The 19,183-nt window shown below is 34.8% G+C and overlaps 3 protein-coding genes and 1 long non-coding RNA gene across 4 annotated transcripts; all 4 read right to left on the bottom strand.

The window, feature by feature from the left end:
• Window positions 1–284: 284 nt before the first annotated feature.
• LOC132606206 (protein EARLY FLOWERING 4-like) lies at window positions 285–1,138 on the bottom strand. Its single transcript, XM_060319603.1, has one exon. The coding sequence runs from the start codon at window positions 954–956 to the stop codon at window positions 552–554; it is 405 nt and encodes a 134-aa protein (XP_060175586.1). The 5' UTR covers window positions 957–1,138; the 3' UTR covers window positions 285–551.
• Window positions 1,139–2,161: 1,023 nt separating this feature from the next.
• LOC132606198 (inositol 3-kinase) lies at window positions 2,162–6,606 on the bottom strand. The gene is made up of 2 exons (XM_060319592.1): window positions 5,385–6,606; window positions 2,162–2,795 (listed from the first exon to the last, which is right to left on the bottom strand). The coding sequence occupies exons 1-2, from the start codon at window positions 6,222–6,224 to the stop codon at window positions 2,517–2,519; spliced, it is 1,119 nt and encodes a 372-aa protein (XP_060175575.1). The 5' UTR covers window positions 6,225–6,606; the 3' UTR covers window positions 2,162–2,516.
• Window positions 6,607–9,267: 2,661 nt separating this feature from the next.
• LOC132606191 (uncharacterized) lies at window positions 9,268–13,843 on the bottom strand. Its single transcript, XM_060319582.1, has 5 exons — window positions 13,643–13,843; window positions 13,412–13,560; window positions 13,263–13,311; window positions 12,391–12,533; window positions 9,268–9,565 (listed from the first exon to the last, which is right to left on the bottom strand). The coding sequence occupies exons 1-5, from the start codon at window positions 13,689–13,691 to the stop codon at window positions 9,479–9,481; spliced, it is 477 nt and encodes a 158-aa protein (XP_060175565.1). The 5' UTR covers window positions 13,692–13,843; the 3' UTR covers window positions 9,268–9,478.
• A 2,897-nt stretch (window positions 13,844–16,740) lies between these two features.
• On the bottom strand, window positions 16,741–19,183 carry LOC132626450 (uncharacterized). Its single transcript, XR_009577318.1, has 3 exons — window positions 18,889–19,183; window positions 17,814–17,865; window positions 16,741–16,877 (listed from the first exon to the last, which is right to left on the bottom strand). It is a non-coding gene; the product is annotated as an uncharacterized LOC132626450 (long non-coding RNA).

The following is a 19,183-nucleotide window of genomic DNA, read 5'->3' as shown; positions in this document are numbered from 1 at the left end:
ATATTTGTTAATTACCATCAATACCACAATAAGTCCTAATCTAAACAAGCACCATTATTCCTCCACAAAAAACAAACATCAATATACTGATTCAACACAGACAACTCTGATATATTACAACAACAACAACATGCCCAGTGCAATCCCACAAAGTGGGGTCTGAGGAGGGCAGTGTGTACGCAGACCTTACCCCTAACTTGGGAGGTTATTTCTAATAGACCCTCGGCTCAAGGAAAAGCATATCCAAGCAGTACAGAAAAGAAATAACAGCAAAATACTAAAGATAGCATGACAAATCATTCTTAAAGAGGAACAGTAACTCCAACAAGATAATACTATAATCGAAGTACAAGAAACAACAGAAATCAAAAAATAAGAAACAACAAAATTAATACTACTAATAGTATGGAAGGATAAAGGAGACAACTCTCAACTGGCATAACTAGAGTCTAGACACCATATGACGTGATAAAAACCTAAAGATTATACTTAGAACAAAAGTAATTACAGAAGATGAGATTACTATATTTAGATTGAGCAAAAGAGTTGACTCAGGATTCGGCAGTGTCCACGTCATCATCGCGATTCTTAGTTTCACACAAAGCCTGTGTTCGTCGTTGATGAACGATGTTGCAGAAATCACGAGAGAGATTCGAGTAAAGTCGAGAAACTTTAGAGATATTACTATTTATATCTCTGATAAGAGCAACGTTCTTCACCATATTATCTGGAACCTTCGATTCATGATTTTCATTCACTTGTTGAATTAGAACTCTGTTCTGATCCAAAACCGATTGTACCTCTTTAAAACACTTTGTAATCGTTTCCCATGCCTCGGTGTCTTGTACTTCTTCTTCTTCTTCTTCGTTGCCGTTAAATTCGACGCCGTTTAACCGGTGGTCAGAGAGATTTGAAAGGTTCGTTAGGAATTGCAAGGTGCCATCCATGATTGACATCACCGATGAAGACGAACCAATAATCTCCCGCTCGTTTTATTCTTTTTTTCAGGAGCGAAATGGTATTATATCATCCTCGTAGTCTAGATTCTACTACTTCAGATAATATTTGTTTAAACCAGTGGCGGAGGCGCGGAGCCACACCTACTCAAGGCTGTTCATAGAAAAAATTATCGGATGCCTATGTCAAATATAAAACTTTATGGATATATACTAGTAATGAATAATCTTAACATAGAAACAAATGATAGTCCAGTAGTGGCTAAGGGTGTGCAAACTCTTGCTCAGGACGCGAGTTCAAATCCTAGCTGTGACACAATTTTTTTATTTTTGCATTAGAGGCATTGTGTTTTTCATGCGTTGTTTTTTTTTTCCCTCACACATTCCCTGTCCTAAAATATGAACACCCTTGCTGAAAATCCTGGCTCCGCCCCTGGTTTAAACTGAGAATTTAATAAGAAAATTTTACACATGAACGAAGTGATTCAATTTTTATGTGACTGGGCACAAATTTTAAGAAAGATTTTTTTTTTTTTTTTTAAATTTGTGATGTTAAATGAATCAGATATATTTTGTGTGGCTATAAATCATTGCATAATGGTGAATTGTTTTCAAATATACGGAGAAGTCATTTTTTTTGGCATAGACTAATAAGAAAATAAGTTCACATAAATTGAAACGATGGGAGTATTAAATTTAATTTAACTATCAACAATTAAATGTGCGGAAGGGAAGCCTCACACATGTGACTAGGAGGTAATAGGTTCAAACCGTGAAAACAACTTCTTGCACAAATAAAGAGTAAGGCTGCTTACAATAGACTCTTGTGATCTGGTCTTTTCCTGCACCCGCTCATAACAGAAGCTTAGTGCACCGGATTGCCTTTATCAACAATTAAGTGTGCTAATTAGAATTCCACACATCCTTTCATCATTCTTTATTTTTGTTTACTTATATTGTCACTATGTAGGAGTAGTAATTTGAATCTATTACTCCTAAAAGAAGAATCAATTATTATCGTGTCAATACGGGCAATACATTTCAAGTACATTTCCAGAATAAACGAAAGAAAGAAGAGGGCTCAGTTTCTTTTGCCGATAACCTTGGAGCCCAAATCAGTTTGCGTGCACCTCAGTTAATTTCACGAGTACTTGTTACCTTCCACCGTAGATAACTTTATCCACGAAGGCTTTGACTCAACAAAATTATCGAGATAAAACACTCTTCATTGCAAGTATGCTATACTACTCTAAAAAGTAGAAAAATAACTAACATTATGGCTTCTTCATTTAGATTTTAGAGGGAGTATTCTAATTCATCTTGGAAGAAGGTATTGCCCCAAATTCAAGTTCTTTCTCCCTTTTGCTGAGCTTCACAAGTCATCTAGTCTTCCAGAAAACTAAACAATTTGCCCCTCATTTTGTTAAGCTAATTTTGCAATTACAAAAAACACGAAACCAACGCCCAGTAGAGAGAATATCATGCTTGAACTCTCTTTTATTCAGAACTAACAACTCTAACAATATATTCGAGAATGCGGAACAACCCCACCCTCTTTATTCAAGGTTTACTATCAACTGAATTAATTGATTCTTCACAGACAGGGTTAAGTGGTATTCTCCGATGACCATTGCAGACGGGCTGTTCCAATGCTCCGGGAGAACTATGCAAGTCCCACTTACATTCTTTGATAGAGTTTGCTGGTACCACTTTGGCAGCACTGAGAGCCGCTAGGAATTCTTCATGATCTAAGGGCTTCAATCTATTCGGTTCATCTTCTTGTTTCTCATGGGACCCAAAACGCTGCAAACCCCTTTTTAGCACCTCATCCTTCACTCTCTGAGAAAAAATTAGGACTACATGAGCAAAAACTTGGCATTCAAAAAACAGGCAAAATTCTCATAAGCACGTCAGCTACTCATATTATAAATTTAATGCCCATTTTGTCTACATGGTAATTGAACTTGCTTTGAGGAAATGCTTTCGTGAGAGGATCAGCAATGTGCTGATTTGTGAGGACTCAATCTATCTTTACATCACGACAATGGGCATAATGTTCTAATTCTCTTCAACATAAACATATCACTACTAATGGATCTATATTTATATAAACCTATCACCCTAAGAGAGCATGAGGAATCAGACCAAAAGGAGAAGGTTCAATGAGAAAAGCATCCAGGTGTCTGTTACTCATTTCTTACTCTAGAAAGAACTGTCAAGTCATCATTGGGAGATGATCATTGCTATGGCCTCCAATAACTTAGTGTTTCTATTTCATCTCTGGCAGACCCCATGTCAACTTTAGAACTACAATTGTTTGCAATTTTCTGCTTACTAGGTTCCAGACTGTCCCTATTACAATAGCTTGATACAGAAAAAAGTATCTATGTTTATTTTTTGAATAAGGTAGAAAAGAGTATCTATGTATGATGGGAATAAGCAAAACACCTCCAAAATTCTATATCACAAAGCAGAAACTCGATAAACTAACAACATACCTGACTAGTATACTGCAGAATGTGAATTTTAGTTCTCTGATAGACTGTTATTCAGATAACATTAAAAGAACAATATGCAGTCATGATCTCTCTACTATTACTTGTGATGGGATAACACAACTTACACAAGGATATTCTCTACGGAAGTTCATTTCCAGTACTTCCTGCGGTTTATATGAACTAAGGAAATACAAATGGAGTGCAACAATATCTCCAAGTCTATAGGTAGTCAATGACCAAGCACATTGCACTTCTGCTAACACCCACCAACAATACTGCATTTCCTTCCCCACTATATCTAATAGACTAATACCAATCCCCATGTAAAGACAACATCTAAATTCTATAAAGAGGCAGCCTGGTGCAGTAAGCTCCCGCTATGCACGGGGTCCACGGAAGGACCGGACCGCAAGGGTCTATTGTACGTAGCCTTACCCTGCATTTCTGCAAGAGGATGTTTCCACGGCTCGAACCTGTGACCTCCTGGTCACATGGCAGCAACTTTACCAGTTACGCCAAGGCTCTCCCTCCATAAACTCATCTACATTCTATAAACTCGTGTTTATTGAAGACCCCTTCCTCGCTCTCTGTTTGTTAGTGTTCAGCAGCACTTAAAGCTGATCTTATTTGTCTCTGTTTTTTCATTTTATACTTGCCCAAGCAAAGAGATGTTGCTATAATCATTAGAAGAAAAAGAAATATTGGTAAAATCATGACCAAGGGGATAATGCGACCCTTCATATGTAAGGTTTATCCAGACAAGCATTATACATATTATTATCAAAGTATAGAAGTATCTCAAACTTTTCTTAAAAAGCAACAGAAGGCAAAGGAAATAGATATCAACTACTAGTTGAAACTCCTTTTCTTTTGTTAAAAGAAGTAAAAACTAAATGTAGTTCCACCTACATTTAACAGTACAAGGAAGAAAAGCAAAAGATGGAAAAAGCATTAATAAAAGAAAATGCAACATGTGATTGTTAGGTGTAGAAGAAAAGCATTATACTCCTAATTACTTTCTTCTCAAGAGATCAAGAAGTCTTAAATGTATTTTGGCTCTTCCTGCGTTTTTTTTAAATGAACTTAGATCATCATATTCCATAATAAACTTTTGCAGATTTTAGTGACACTGTCAAGTCTATACTTTTCATTTGTATTTGACGTTATGGCATCGCTTGAATAAATTGTAATATCTGTGTGTTCTTATGAAATTCTTTGGTCATTCTTCTCAAGTCTGTATACTTTTCAATTGAGTTCTATAACCACCAACAGCAACTTCGCCACAATCTCAAACTAGTAGATTCAGCTATTTTCCTATATATACATTCCGCTCAATTGGGGCCGTTCCATTATGATTATGTTACCAGAAAAGAAGAATCTTATCTCTTCATAAGTATTTTCTCCCTGCTACATAGAATACAAATTTATACCCTGTTCGGCCAAGCTTCTGGGAAGCTAGAAGTATTTACCTTTTTTAAAAAAATCCTTATTTTAGAAAGTTGAGGTGTTTGGTCAAGCTTAAGGAAAAAATAAGTGCTTTTGAATAGTAACAGAAGCAGTTTTTCAGAAGCAAAAAAATAGCCTTTCTCCAGAAGCACTTTTGGAACATTGGCCAAGCACAAAGTACTGGTCTAACATTGACATAAGTGTTTTTCAAATTAATAAGCCAACCACAAACTGTTATTACTCTCCAAAAGCACTTTCGACAAAAAACACTTTTCAAAATAAGCAGAAACAGGCTATTAGACAGGAAACTAAACTATGCATGCATTAAATCTTCTAACTTAGTTCACACAGTTCAACTAGTTCTTATTGATCTATAGTAACAAGGCGCCAATTTCAATTATCAACAAGTTCATAAAACCACTACAAAATTGAACACTGTCAAACAACAAATGACATGCATAATCAATAGCAGTATCTAAACAACCTGTATTAACTGCGAGTCGAACTTAGGAAGCCCAATATGCCCTACTGTCAATGACCCGAAAAAGTTTCCTAGCAATGCAGCATCAGGTATTTCCAATCCATGAACAAGCCCAGCAACTAAACCTCCAAGAAAACTATCACCAGCACCTGTTGGATCAACTTGAGTCGCTACAAACGGCGAAACGGTCAACTCATCGTCTTTCGTATACACAGTACACCCTTCTTTCCCTTTTGTCACTACAACACAACACCATTTTCTTGCTTCTTCAACATCAACATAAGGTGCTTCTTCAGCTGAAGCTTTTAAAAAACCAATCTTTTTCAATAATGGCCAAAACCCGGTTTCATTTAAATGTACAAGGCTTACTGTTCCATCAACCGGGTCAAATACCCGAATCAAAGCTTGGATATCTACAAACACAACCTTACATATATCTATCATTCTTTCAAGTGTTTCAGGTAAAATCTCACCACCAACACCTACAGCCAATCCATAATCAAATTTCGAATTCGGTAAATCCGATGGATTAACCGGGTCACATGCAGTGACCCGTTTTAAGATCCTATCTTGCCGTTGCCGTTTGTCTTCCGTTGTAAAATGTGCGTGGAAAACGGTGGTTTTGGATAACGGCGTTATGATCGGACGGTGATTAACGGTGTAAGCGAAATCGGGACCCACTTTTGAAATGTAATTTGAGGAAATTAACAAACCGTCAAACACGGCTGAGATGAACGAAGCTGCTCCGCCTAGTGATTCAGCTATTACCACATCGTCTTTGATTAAAACGTCGTGGCAGTAATTACCCACAATTAAGCACCCTTCTTTTGCTTCCTTCACCATAATTAAGTTTCTTTTGATTCTTACAAGATAAAAAAAAGGTAGGGTTTCAGCTCAATTTAATAGTTTAGGTATCATGTAAATAAAAGAGAGAGGTTTTGCATGGTTTTTCACCATGGTTAAGTTTTTTTTTGGTGAGGTTAGAGAGAAAACGAGTGAAAAGGGTGTTGAATAAATGAAGACAAAAAACAATTTAGCCGCAAAGACAAATGTCGGTATGAGTTTTCTAAAAACAAACGACGTGCATAAGCAATTCTGTATGCTTTACACATGTTTTTGTTTGGCCAATGTATGTAAAAGGGAGATGGGAGTTAGGAGGAGAGGTTTGGATGTAAATGCAAATTAGAGAGCAAAGTTGTGAAATGGAATATGTGCTTCCATTAATGCATTGAAGTGCGGACCTTATTGGAAAGGGATTGATTCTGGGTCGTTTTTTTAATTTTGTTACACAGTGAAATGTGAATATCTTTCAATTTGGGGGCCAACGTCATATTTGACCAAATCATCTTTTTCAACCCGTCGAAACTCGAAACAGGCAAATTCGTACTCGTATTTAAATTAGTTGATGTGACATATAGGTACAAATTCGTTATACATAGTTTTTTCAATATTATACAATTATATTGATACACAAATTTGAGTGGACAACAGCGTTGCATGCTCACAAATAAACCTGTTAACCGGTTTGAACCGGACCGGATCGGTAACCGGTTAACAAACCGGTCGATTTCCGATTAAAAAACCAGAACGGGCCACGGGTTCCGGTTTAACCGTTTCCAGTTTACCAGTTAAAAATTTGAAACCGGAACCGGTCTGGTTCAAACACGTCCAAAACCTCTTTTTTTTTTTTGTATAGTATATATATATTATAGTATTTATTAGTATATTGTAGGTATATTTACATATGTTATATAAGTTTATAAGTAAAGTTTATATATTTACTGACTAACAGGCTAACAGCAAGTTAGCAATACAGCATATACGTATATATATATATATATATATATATATATATTATAAGTTATATGCTTAAGTTATACTACATATACCTAAATATAGTAAGAATATACTTATATATATATATATATATATATAAGTTATATGCATACTATATATAGTTATAAGTTTAAGTTATATGTATACTATATATACTTTTTGTATAGTATATATATATTATAGTATTTATTAGTATATTGTAGGTATATTTACATATGTTATATAAGTTTATGAGTAAAGTTTATATATTTACTAACTAACAGGCTAACAGCAATACAGCATATACGTGTATATATATATGCTTAAGTTATACTACATATACCTAAAATATAGTAAGAATATACTTATATATATATATATATATATATTATTATAGTATTTATTAGTATATTGTAGGTATATTTACATATGTTATATAAGTTTATGAGTAAAGTTTATATATTTACTAACTAACAGGCTAACAGCAATACAGCATATACGTGTATATATATATATATATATATTAAGTTATATGCGTTATACTACATATACCTAAAATATAGTAAGAATATACTTATATATATATATATATATATATATATATATATATATATATATATATATATATATATATATATAGCATCCCAACGGCTACAATTAAAAAAAAATAAAAATTCAACCGTTTCTACCGCTTTAATCAATCCGGCTCCGGTTCCAAAAAAATAGAAACCGGAACCGGTTCCGGTTCCGATTTTACGGGTCCGATTACCGGTTTGAACCGGTTAACCCGAACCGGTTGACGGGTTTACTCACAAATATAAAGATGGAGTAATAAAAAAGTTGTCTCTCAAAAAAAAAAAAAAAACTTTCCAAGTGAATATTCCTTCTGTCCCATCTCATCTCAAATTATTTACACCAATCTTAGCGAATACATAATAGTATGTGCCTAACTATGCACTATTTTATTGAATCAAAATTAATTGATATAGTACACATGATCGCTCTAATTTATCATTAAACAGAAATAAGTTAGTATAGTTTGTGCATGTAAGCTTTTTCCTCTTATTTCATCCATATGCTTTCGAATCTATTTTACTTCATCTTTAGAAGATGATATCTTTATATTATTCACTTTTTGTCGACTATAATTTTAATTTCATTTTACCAATGTCGAATATATAAAGATAAAGAATAGTAGTAATACAGTTAAACTTTATCCTTCCACTCATTTTGAAGAGTTGACAAGTCTACAAAAAACGACTATTAATTTAATATAGAAAATTTATCAAATGCTCTTCACTTTAACTTAAGTTGAGGGATATTGAAGAATTAGGGGTCACCAATTGCTTTTAGTTCTTTTACTACTCATAAAAGTATAATATTGTTCATCAAGAGGCTACTGAAGAGAGCTCTCGCTCCCACAGTGGGAAAGCAACTTGCTACTTCGGGGATTGAGGCAGACGCGAAGCCAGATTTAAACACTTAATGGACCATTTAGCGGGCTTTTGGACACAAGAATTGTGAAATTTTAAAAAAGATAATATTTGTTTTCAAGTCTAAAGGAAATTAAAATTGTGTTTGAACACAAATTGGAGTTATATTTGAATTTTTATGAGTGATTTGGATTGAAAAGTGTGAAAACAACTTTGAGCCCGTTTGGATTGGCTTATAAGTTGCTTATAAACTGTTTTCAGTTTTTTTGAGTGTTTGGCTGGCCAGCTTCAGTCATTTTGTGCTTAAAATAAGCTCAAAAAAATAATTAGGCCCATTTGACTTAGTTTATCTAAAGCAGCTTATAAGCCAAAAAAAAAAAGTTAGACTACCCAACTTATTTTTTTTTAGCTTATAAGCTGTTTGCAGCTTATAGGCATAAGCCCATCCAAACAAGCTCTTTTTAAAGTCTTTCGAATTTTGAAAAATTGTAACAATTCTATATACAAACAATTTTCTGGAATAATAATCCGGAAAAAAGTGAAAACTATCCATGACCAAATTTTTTAAAATTCCATGTCCTCGCTGGTTCTTTTTAATGCAACCTGGACATTCCTTGAGGATTTTGAAGAATTGCATGAATTCTAAATAGTTCTGAAGGATCATTATATTCAATCAACAACCAAGTGATTAATAAACCTTACCAGTAAACAAGGTGGTTAGCCAGAAGTAATATTTCATAATACATTTAGGTATTCCAGTGGAGAGCCTCATCACTCTGCTTCTCATCATAACAATGCATATCAAGTTAGGTCCATAGTTACACAATGAAACTTTCAAGATAGTAGATATCAAGTTGAGCCAATTCCCCCCATGAAGGTCCTTGGATCAGGACAATTCCCAGAGAACTGTGCCTGTGAGAAGTCAAAACCGGGATTCTGCAGAGAAGAGATCTTTTGTTACCAATTTATATACAGTATGTAGACGCTGCAAAACAGCTCAAGACTGATCCGCGGGTAAATAATAGCACTCCAAGATACTGACAAGACAAGCCTTTTATATAGGTACTGTCTACCAGAGTTCAAGCAATATGTCTGGAAGTCTAAACATTCATCTGCATCTACAAATTATGAATGCATAGCGAAACTGAAGGAAGCTAAGCTGAAGGTACCTAATTTAATCCAATAGATAATACTCCAGAAATTGACCAAAAAAGGCATTAATCAGATAGGCTGCTCATGAGGCTCAAAGCACTATATAAATACATGGATATACACACACACACACAGGGCGCACATGTGAGACAACACATCTTAAGTAGTTAAAGGAAACAAAACCAGACTGTTAGAGAGAGAATGACAAGAAGTAAACTCAAAAGCAATTGAACGACTCTATGTGAGCTGTGTTTTTTACATTAAATCTTGGTAGCAGCCAAATTTGATATGGAATTGCAAAAATTTAATCATGGAGTCTAGCTTATCAATAATCATACATACAATCCGAACCCCCAAAAACATGAGAATGATGTCAATATAAACTATGGAGTATCAGTTTCCCAAAATTACACAAAGTAACTCCACCTAAAAATGCAAACTAAGGGTCAAAACAACAAGACAATTAACAACTGAACAAAACAGAAAACGGAAAAGGAACTCTAATTCCTCAATTTCAATTAGGGGCCGATATGTATACGACTAGAATCCGACTGTTAAATCCTAATGTTTATTGTTGCTAAATCCTAATCAAGCCGTTTAAGACAGCAAGCTAGTTCTCCAGTTCAGAACTTACAAGTCCCAGTGAAATTCTCCAGCAATTTCTCAAATGCCAAAATTAAAAATGAAGCCAATTGACATTGGATTAAGTGCTACGGTAAAAATTTCAAGTTCAACTACTGGTAAGAAACTGAGAAGGTGAGTAGTGATGATATTTCTGAAGCTTTATGAGAGTATTCATGCATTTAAGAAATCTCATGGGTGGAGATTGATATAAAGCCTTCCAAAAGTTCAAATCTTCTGGATGTAAAGAATGAAGATAGTATGTTAGATTTTATTGATTCCCTGTAAGTAAGCTTTCACAACAGAAATCTTTCCTTTTTGTTTGTCTGAAAAGTTTTCTGATACTTGTAATGACTTAGCACCAGCTTGGTGCAACGAATCCTTTTCTTAATGCATGCTTCTTATCTTCTCAAAATAAAAAAGATCAAATTTTCTGTCATTCCATGTTGTTTGACTGGTGACGACTAGGAGGTTAACTCCTAAGGAAAATGTAAGCAGTGATTGAACAAACAATCTGTCAATAGCCTGCAATCGTTGAGCGGGATCTGCTATGAAATGCCAGCAAGAACTGCCACAGCAGTACAGCATATAGCACACATGCAAGGACTCAAATGTTTAGTGAATGAGACTTTTAATTTTACACTGTATATAAAGAAGCAAGCCATCTCATTTTCATTCACATTATCATCTAAGAGACTGCTTACACTCTTTGGAGCTATAAAAAACAAGCTCCTTCAGTAAGTAGACGAACACAACTTTCTTGTAAATAGCCCAAGTAACTATTGACTCTCAAGTGACAGACATTCAATAGAAGAGTTCTTTATTTTTCCAGTCTTGTAATCATCTAATTCATTTAGCAACCTCAAACCATCACCACCAATATAGATTTCCTAAAAGCTTAAGCGTCTCTAGAAATTTGTGATGTATATGAACCTCGGTTACAAAATTACGCTCACCTAACTCTATCTTGAGTCATGTGTCCTTTCCACTAACCTTTACTTGCACATAACACTCTGCCTAGCAAAGAGTTCATGCTCACATCATTAGTTAAACATGATAGTATTTTCTTCAGAGCAGCCCGTCTTAATTTCAGTAAAAAAAGGAAAAGAACTTTGGGATTTTGGACACATGCTTCTCTGATGCTCCCAAAAGACGTTGCTGCTCTACACAGGGAACAATAATATTTTTCTTATTTGAGCAGTAGAGTGTGGGAAAAGGGGACTAAGTGGAAAAAGGGATTGCTGCAGAAAGCGACAGACATGCATAACAAATTATTGGCAATCGAAGCAATCGTCGTTAAAGGCAGTTAATGATGAGAAAAAGAATTCTCCAGCAAATAGCCTGCGACATACATCAGATTAACTTCCTCCTTACTTGAGTTTCCGCAAGCTACAAATTTCCTTTGTATAATTTTCTGCAGTATCCTGTTCCTTTTATTTTATCTCCTAACTCATCATAACAGCTGACTTAGAAGGCATTTTGAGCAAATCAAACTACATAGCATACATGTGACTGAATATCCGACCCAATAGCCATGTAAATTAGAAGAACTGCGTTTTCTCATTTTTCAATAATTCCCTACTACAACAACAACAACAACATACCCAGTGTAATCCCTTAAAATACTGTTTTGTAGGAGGTCTTCCCTGTTATTAAAGGTACTTCCATTGCTTTCGGGAATTTTAAAGCTCCTATAAACTATAACAATCTTACAACAGAAGATGAACCCATGTGAAGCTATGAACCCTATCCACGTGGAAGCCACTAAAATCAATACGTAAGGAGGGTCAACCAGTTCATGAGTATGACAAGTCCACCAACAAGGGGCAAGCCAACCAACAAAAGAACAGTAAACAAGCAAGTAGCAATTTACAGCTCAATGAATCAACATAAACAACAGATTGGAAGTAGCAATCAAAGGTATTCCTAAATGACAGGAAACTGCAAGAAATGCAACATAGATTTCAGTAGAGCTTAATCATATTTACCTCTTCTTGGAACCTTTGAAGCATGAGCCTTTTCTGTTCAAGATCACTGGCATAAGGATCCAACTGTCCTTGGCCCATTATAGGAGAAGACCATGTCTGACCTTTATCCCTCTTCTGTAAAGTTACATGCAGTATATCATCCTCTGCCATTTACCATCTAAGTTAGAACAAATTTATCGGTAATACTAGCTATTAGTAATTTATCAAGGATCTTTCACACTAACCATATCTGAACGTCATAAGTTCCATGAAACTTAGTAACACTTCACACAAATATACCCAACTGCAACTTATAACAAGCTGATTCTTATAGCTATTAATTGAGCTGACTCGACTAGACTCCGCTTTCTGAACTAATAAAGTTCACATCCATCAACTTCCCTAAGCATTTCAGAGACATTTGACCACTAGTATTTTATATGCTCTAAACTAAAAGAGAGACCCAGTACCACTGTACCAAGAGAAAATCATCAAAGGCAGTGAGCCAGCAATTGAGTTTTGCTACCACTAACAACTACTCCCTCAGGCCCATTTTAACTGCCGCTTTAGCTCAAAAAATTTGTAACAAAATAATTGTCATTTTAGGAATTCAAGAATAAAGCTGACAATTATTTCCAATTATACCCTTAATATAAAGAAGTATGTACAATATTTAAGAGGAATAATCAATCTACCTTTATTAAATAGAGGTAACTTTGTAAACTACCCCTTGTATTTATGGGCGTGAAAAGAGCTAAAGCTACAATTAAAATGGGACGGAAGAGCAGGGTAAGCTATATAAATCATGTGTATTCATTCCACTCCATTTAGGCCAAATTTGTTTACCAGAATTAAAGAAAATCTTACCCCTATTAAGGAAAATAAAAAATTACCTAGAGTCCAGAAGGAACAATCGGTCTTAACTGGGCTCATAAGATCGTGCTGCAGAGAAAAATAAAATTAAACAATGGTAATACCTTTGGTGAAAAAAAAAAACACTAGATATACAGCTTGTATAGAAGTAAGGAATTGAAGAACTGACATTAAGATAAGGGGGATTGCCTTTGATCCCAACTTCCAAACGCTTGGACTCAATCTTGCAATAAAATAGCTTCTTAGGAACATTTTCTGGAAGAGTTATGTAAATGTTCAATTCTTCAAGCGTTTGGTCCCACTCGAACACCTTCTGGCCTGAAATTCAGTTGTCAACGTTTTCCATACTGCAGAAGAAAGTTATTAGTAGATGATGAAGAGGAAAAGGAAAAAGGGTTACCATTGTGGACGAAACTGTGACGTGTCTCAGGGGCCAATTTTTCAGCCATTAATTTTAGGGTTCTGCTTTTGGTTTGGGAAATTTCCGACTTTTGTTCCTCCTTGGCGCGGAATTGTTCCACGTTCCGGTTTGTCTGCCTTCCTCGCTGGTTTTCGTGGTCTCGAATGTTCCAGAGCCGGTCCAACCGGTTTTAGTCTTTGAATCCGACTCATCTTAATAGCATGTTTTTAGTTAATAAACTAAGGTGCCGTTTGGCTATAAATACCAAAAACAAATTCATTTTTATTTTATTTTTGAAGTTGGAATTCTGTTTGACTATAGTTTTTGAAATTGTAGTTTTTAGTGAAATTTAGTGTAAAAAAGTGAAATTTTTAAAAAAAATAAGTTTTTCTTGTTTTTGGTATTCCGGAATACAACTCCGGAGTTGTATTACGAATATTTATGGCCAAACGCCTAAAAGTAAAAAAAGGTGAAAAAAATTTCCGGAAAAAAGTGAATAGTTTTTATGGCCAAACGGCTACTAATACTCCCTCCGTCCCAATTTAAGAGCGGGTTAAAAACTGTTTATTTTGATAATATTTATTTTAAATTGTTTTTTAAAAAAGTACGAAGCAGTTTATATTTGACTAATTTATTTGAAAAATCATTTTTAATAAGCAGATTGTGTTTGGTTATTCTTATTAAAAAAAATACCTTTGAGTGTGAAGTTACGAAAAAAGAACAAGTATTTGAGTGTGAAATTACGAAAAAGAACAAGTGTCGATGAATGTTTACTATCAAGATTATTTTAAATATCTATTATGAAATACTTTAATTAAGCTTTTACTTTTATTTAATTAAAATTTAAAAATACATATTAAAATTTTCAAATAATTTAATACATAGATAAACAAAAATATTAAATATTAATATAATATCAACACGATGAGTTAAATATACTAAAAAACTACAACCAAAATAAAATTCAAAATCATTCGACAAATTAAAAGTCAACATAAAAATAAGTATAAACCCAAGTTCTTTTTTTCCTTTGTTTTTTTCATTAATCAGATTCTTCCTAAGGTTGTTATGCAGTCAAAACATTTATATACAACATAGATATTCTTAGAATTCTTCTAATAAAAAAATTCAAACAAACTAAGTAGGCGTTTGGCCATCAATTTTCAAACCAGCGTTTGATCATCAATTTTCAGTCATGATTTGAAACCTGGTTTGAAACCATGGTTTGAACCCAAATCATCCAAAAAGCATGGTTTCAACTTTTTTTAATACAAAATTTAACCCATAAGTTAATATTTTGTAAAAAAAAAAAGACCCTTAAGTTGGTAAATATTTTTAACAATTACCCTCATCAATCATTTACCAATCTCATTAACTTCCACCAACCTTTATTTATGTCTACCAACCTTTAATTTATGTGGGAAGATTATATTAAATAGTAGTTACATTATTATTCATATTAAATTTTCGATTTTATTGAAGTAAAGTTTTATTAATTGATGTTGCATTTTTTAGAAAAGTCTTCTAGCAGTGTACTAATTTTGTTATAAACTATGATTTGCTCATTTGGTAAGATTGTATAAGAATTGAGAATGTTTTGATAGTTTTCACAATTTGTGGGGTTTTTATGTCTATAAGAGAAAATACAACTTAAAATATCCAAATTGTATGTCCAAACATGGTTTGAAACCAGGTTTCAAACCATGTCCAAACGGGGCCTAAATGCAATATGAGTTTTGACAGAACATACTACTCCCTCCATTCCATAATAAGTGATTTTTCAGGCTTTTTAATTTTTTTCTAATAAGTGGAGCTTTAGGATTTCAAGACTACTTTGGGCAGATTCTTCCAAAATTGCCCTTATTTAAATAATCAAGATTTATTAACTATCTTTTCTTTTTCAAGAATACTTAGGGGTAAGTTAGCAAAAACACTCCTAATTTTCGAGGAGTGAGCAATTTCTTAAAGGGTATGCATTGTTATATATATGTGTTCAAGACAGTATTTTAACAAAACCAGTTTCTGTTATAAGAATGTAAAACTGAAAAAATGTTAAGGACAGAAAATAGAAGAAGAAGAAACTTCCGAGCCCACAAGTTTCTTGTGTGTCCTTAAGAAATCTAATCCCCTCATAGTTGCCAAGGTTACTGGATTAATTTCTCCCAGGATAGAACACAAAACTATTCTGTAATAGCGGCAATGCAAATTACAAAACTTCGGCGAACTCAAAGATCGGCAGCAAATCACACTGGACACTTACTGTTTTGTTTGAAAAGTATGCAGAATGCAGAAGAGAGAGGGGAGTAAAAACGTTTCAAGTGTTATGGATTTTTTTTTCAGTATTTCAAAAACTGATGCAGAACCTCGGAATATATAGCCACAGTTTGGGAAGACATGCCTATTCGGTAATGTTACCGTTTGAGAAAAATTATCAATCAATCAGACCAAAGCCGAAGCCGAGCGACGACGACGGCGAGAGGGGAGGTCCTCTTCTTAACCCTTTATGAGCTAGAAGATGTGCTTCTAAATATAAGCACACACATATCAGTTTCCACCACCAATGTGGGAGAATGCTCATTTGGAAAAGTTACATTTTCAAAATTTCACTTCCCTCCAATTTTGTTTCCCTCCATTTTTCAATTCACACTTCACCTTTAAAGTTCACTACTGTCACGACCCAACCCCGTGGGCCGTGACCAGGGCCCGAATTGGGCACCCGAACATAATCACAAATCCGAGTGGCAAACAGATGACTTATACCGACACAAATATCAAACGCTGCCTCAGATTATATCAAACACATCCAGGTATATAACAGAAGCCGACAAGGCGGTGTTTCAAATTTATAAGATTTTCAGAAAAAAATTTCGGCAGAGTTTCCTTTGTTTTTCGGACTATCCAAAATAACCCTGTACACAGCAAATACCACAAAGGCCACACAGGGCCAACAGAACAACATATACATGTGCGAGCCGACAAGGCTGCCATAACGAACAGGATCATACAAACACATTTGTACAGAAGTAGGCACACACACCCACAAATACGTCTACAGACCTCTAAACAGACCAAACGGATTATATGGCGGGACAGGGCCCCGCCGTACCCCGAATAAACACATACATATACGACAAAAGGGAGTTATACCACAAGCTAGGCTCCGAAACAAAGGAGCAGTCCAAAATAGCTGAATAGGTATCCTACGCTGGCGGATCTCCAAAACGAGCGTCTGTACCTGCGGGCATGAACGCAGCCCCCCCGAAGAGAAGGGGGTCAGTACGGAATATGTACTGAGCATGTAAAGCATGAAATGTAGTAATAGACTCATACTGAGATAAGATGTACAGGACTCAATGCAACCTGCAGAATTTCATGAAAACTTGTCTTTGAACATATTTCATCTGTATCGTTCTCATATCAATATTAACATAGTGTTTTGTAATCAATGTTGCATAATCATTCCGTATATAACATGTATAATGTGTCCCGACCCTTTAGTAAGGGACTCGGTAATTAAAATCATAACATCATAAACATAAACATATACGTGTCCCGGCCCTTTAGTAAGGGACTCGGTAATAAGGAATATATGCCCTCCTGGCCACCATCTCCATATCATCATATCATCATGTCATCATCATACATATATATATATATAACGTGTCCCGGCCCTCTAGTGAGGGACTCGGTGAATAATATAGTAAACATGTGCACTAAAACGTGTCCTGGCCCGGGACTCAGTGAAGGATATAGCGGTAAGCACGAGCAGAATAATGAGCAACCACATATATGCAATTCATCTTTTTAGACTCAATGGATAAGCAACTAACCAGCTCTAAAGTGTCAAAATAATATTCATATTCGGTTCATTTTAAGTCTCATAACAAACTATTACAAGAAACGTTTCAGATTTCATGTACATGTATCACTTTAACATGATGTAGCTTTTGAAAGTCAAGTATGTCTCTAGTTGTGCAATTCTTTAAGAATAGGAACTTTCATGCATTATTCATTAGTCACTCATATTGTAGGCACATGACAACAACCTTAATGAAATATAGAATCATAAGTCATACATGGAACTAGAGAATAGAATTTACCCCAAGGTTCATATCGTTTCATACTTACGTCTAGGACATGCCAAAAGAAAGAAGGAATAGGCTTTACATACCTTTAGCGTTTAGTCGTATTATACTTGTACTTGCTGCCCAATAACACTTATCCTATACCAAGATATCAAGAACTACGATTAGTCTACGAGGGAATTCAATACGTACTTTAACGTTAACAATCCCTTTCAAACATTTAGACCACGTTTCGTTCGCATTCAAACCCACTAGCGTTACAAGCTAACATTGCTAATCGTTCTTTTATATATTAATCAAAACTTGTTTAAACATGACTTAGGGAACTTGGGAAGTCCATACACCATTCAAAACTGTTTCATACACATGGCTAAACAACACACATAGCATTTCCATTCTCACTTAGCAATTTTCCAGTTTTAACTTGCAACAACAACAACACGTTTAATGACATTACTTTCATGATTTTTGGAACTGTTTTAGCATCATTTCCATTCTTACAACAGCCCACAATTCATCTTAATTTCAACTTGAATCATTATGCTTCACTTCCACTAAACGTTCATAACAAGAATCAACACTCAACACATACAATTTCACCTCTAGCACTAAAACAGTCCACTGTTTTGGACTGCTTGTATGCTTCAACATAATTCATTTCTTTAGCATCTTAATTCACATATTCAACATGCATACAATACACCACAATGTCCATAACAACAACAATCAAAATGTGGCACAAAACAGTCCATAATCTCCCCTAAAACAGTCCCTTTACACGGCTTCAACACTAGTCCAACAACTTCATGATTTTCATCCTTTTATCCAAACTACAACACATTCAATCCATTTCCAATACATGTACAAGAAGATTAGACATGATTTCATTAGAGTTTTCAACACATGGCTTACTTTAATTTTTAGAAAAACAGTCCAATATCCAACATGCCACATCACAAACAAACTTCTACAATCTTTGTTTATTTACCTATGTTGATACATATTCAATTCATCAACAATACAAGCAAAATGAAATCAACCATGACTTCACCAATACTCATGGCTAACTCTCTACTTCAACTACAACAACAATCCAACAACAACATGCATGAACTATACATTCAAATCGTCATGAAACACAAGGACAATAAGCATTCTTACCTTACAATCTTGTTCTTCACTTTGGACGAATTTTCAACACTATTGAGGTGCTACACTTCTTGGTTTCGTTTCAACAACTACTACATATTCTTGTACACTAAATGAGGAGTTGATTTGAGGAAGAAAACTAATTTTTTTGGAGTTGAAATTCACTCACTACTCTTGGCTAGCTCTTAGCCGTGAGCTCCTTCTCTCTACACTCTACTTCTTCTAACTTTGAATGTTGAAATGACTTTGTGAAAATGTGGAGTGAGCAGATTTGTTTGTCTATATGTCCCCCTCCATGCCTTGGACA

The sequence above is a fragment of the Lycium barbarum genome, chromosome 1 (genome assembly GCF_019175385.1).
Source record: "Lycium barbarum isolate Lr01 chromosome 1, ASM1917538v2, whole genome shotgun sequence".
In the NCBI taxonomy this organism is placed as follows: Eukaryota; Viridiplantae; Streptophyta; class Magnoliopsida; order Solanales; family Solanaceae; genus Lycium; species Lycium barbarum.
Note: the sequence above shows the minus strand (reverse complement) of the source record. Positions and strands in the feature narration are given on the sequence as shown.

Coding starts and splice junctions, on each gene's coding strand:
- LOC132606206 (XM_060319603.1), bottom strand. CDS start 956: ATGTCAATCATGGATGGCACCTTGCAATTCCTAACGAACCTTTCAAAT.
- LOC132606191 (XM_060319582.1), bottom strand. CDS start 13,691: ATGGCTGAAAAATTGGCCCCTGAGACACGTCACAGTTTCGTCCACAAT. Junction 13,561..13,642: donor TCACAGTTTCGTCCACAATG/GTAACCCTTTTT, acceptor ACTGAATTTCAG/GCCAGAAGGTGTTCGAGTGG. Junction 9,566..12,390: donor TTCAAAGGTTCCAAGAAGAG/GTAAATATGATT, acceptor TCTTCTCTGCAG/AATCCCGGTTTTGACTTCTC.
- LOC132606198 (XM_060319592.1), bottom strand. CDS start 6,224: ATGGTGAAGGAAGCAAAAGAAGGGTGCTTAATTGTGGGTAATTACTGC. Junction 2,796..5,384: donor TCGACTCGCAGTTAATACAG/GTTGTTTAGATA, acceptor ATTTTTTCTCAG/AGAGTGAAGGATGAGGTGCT.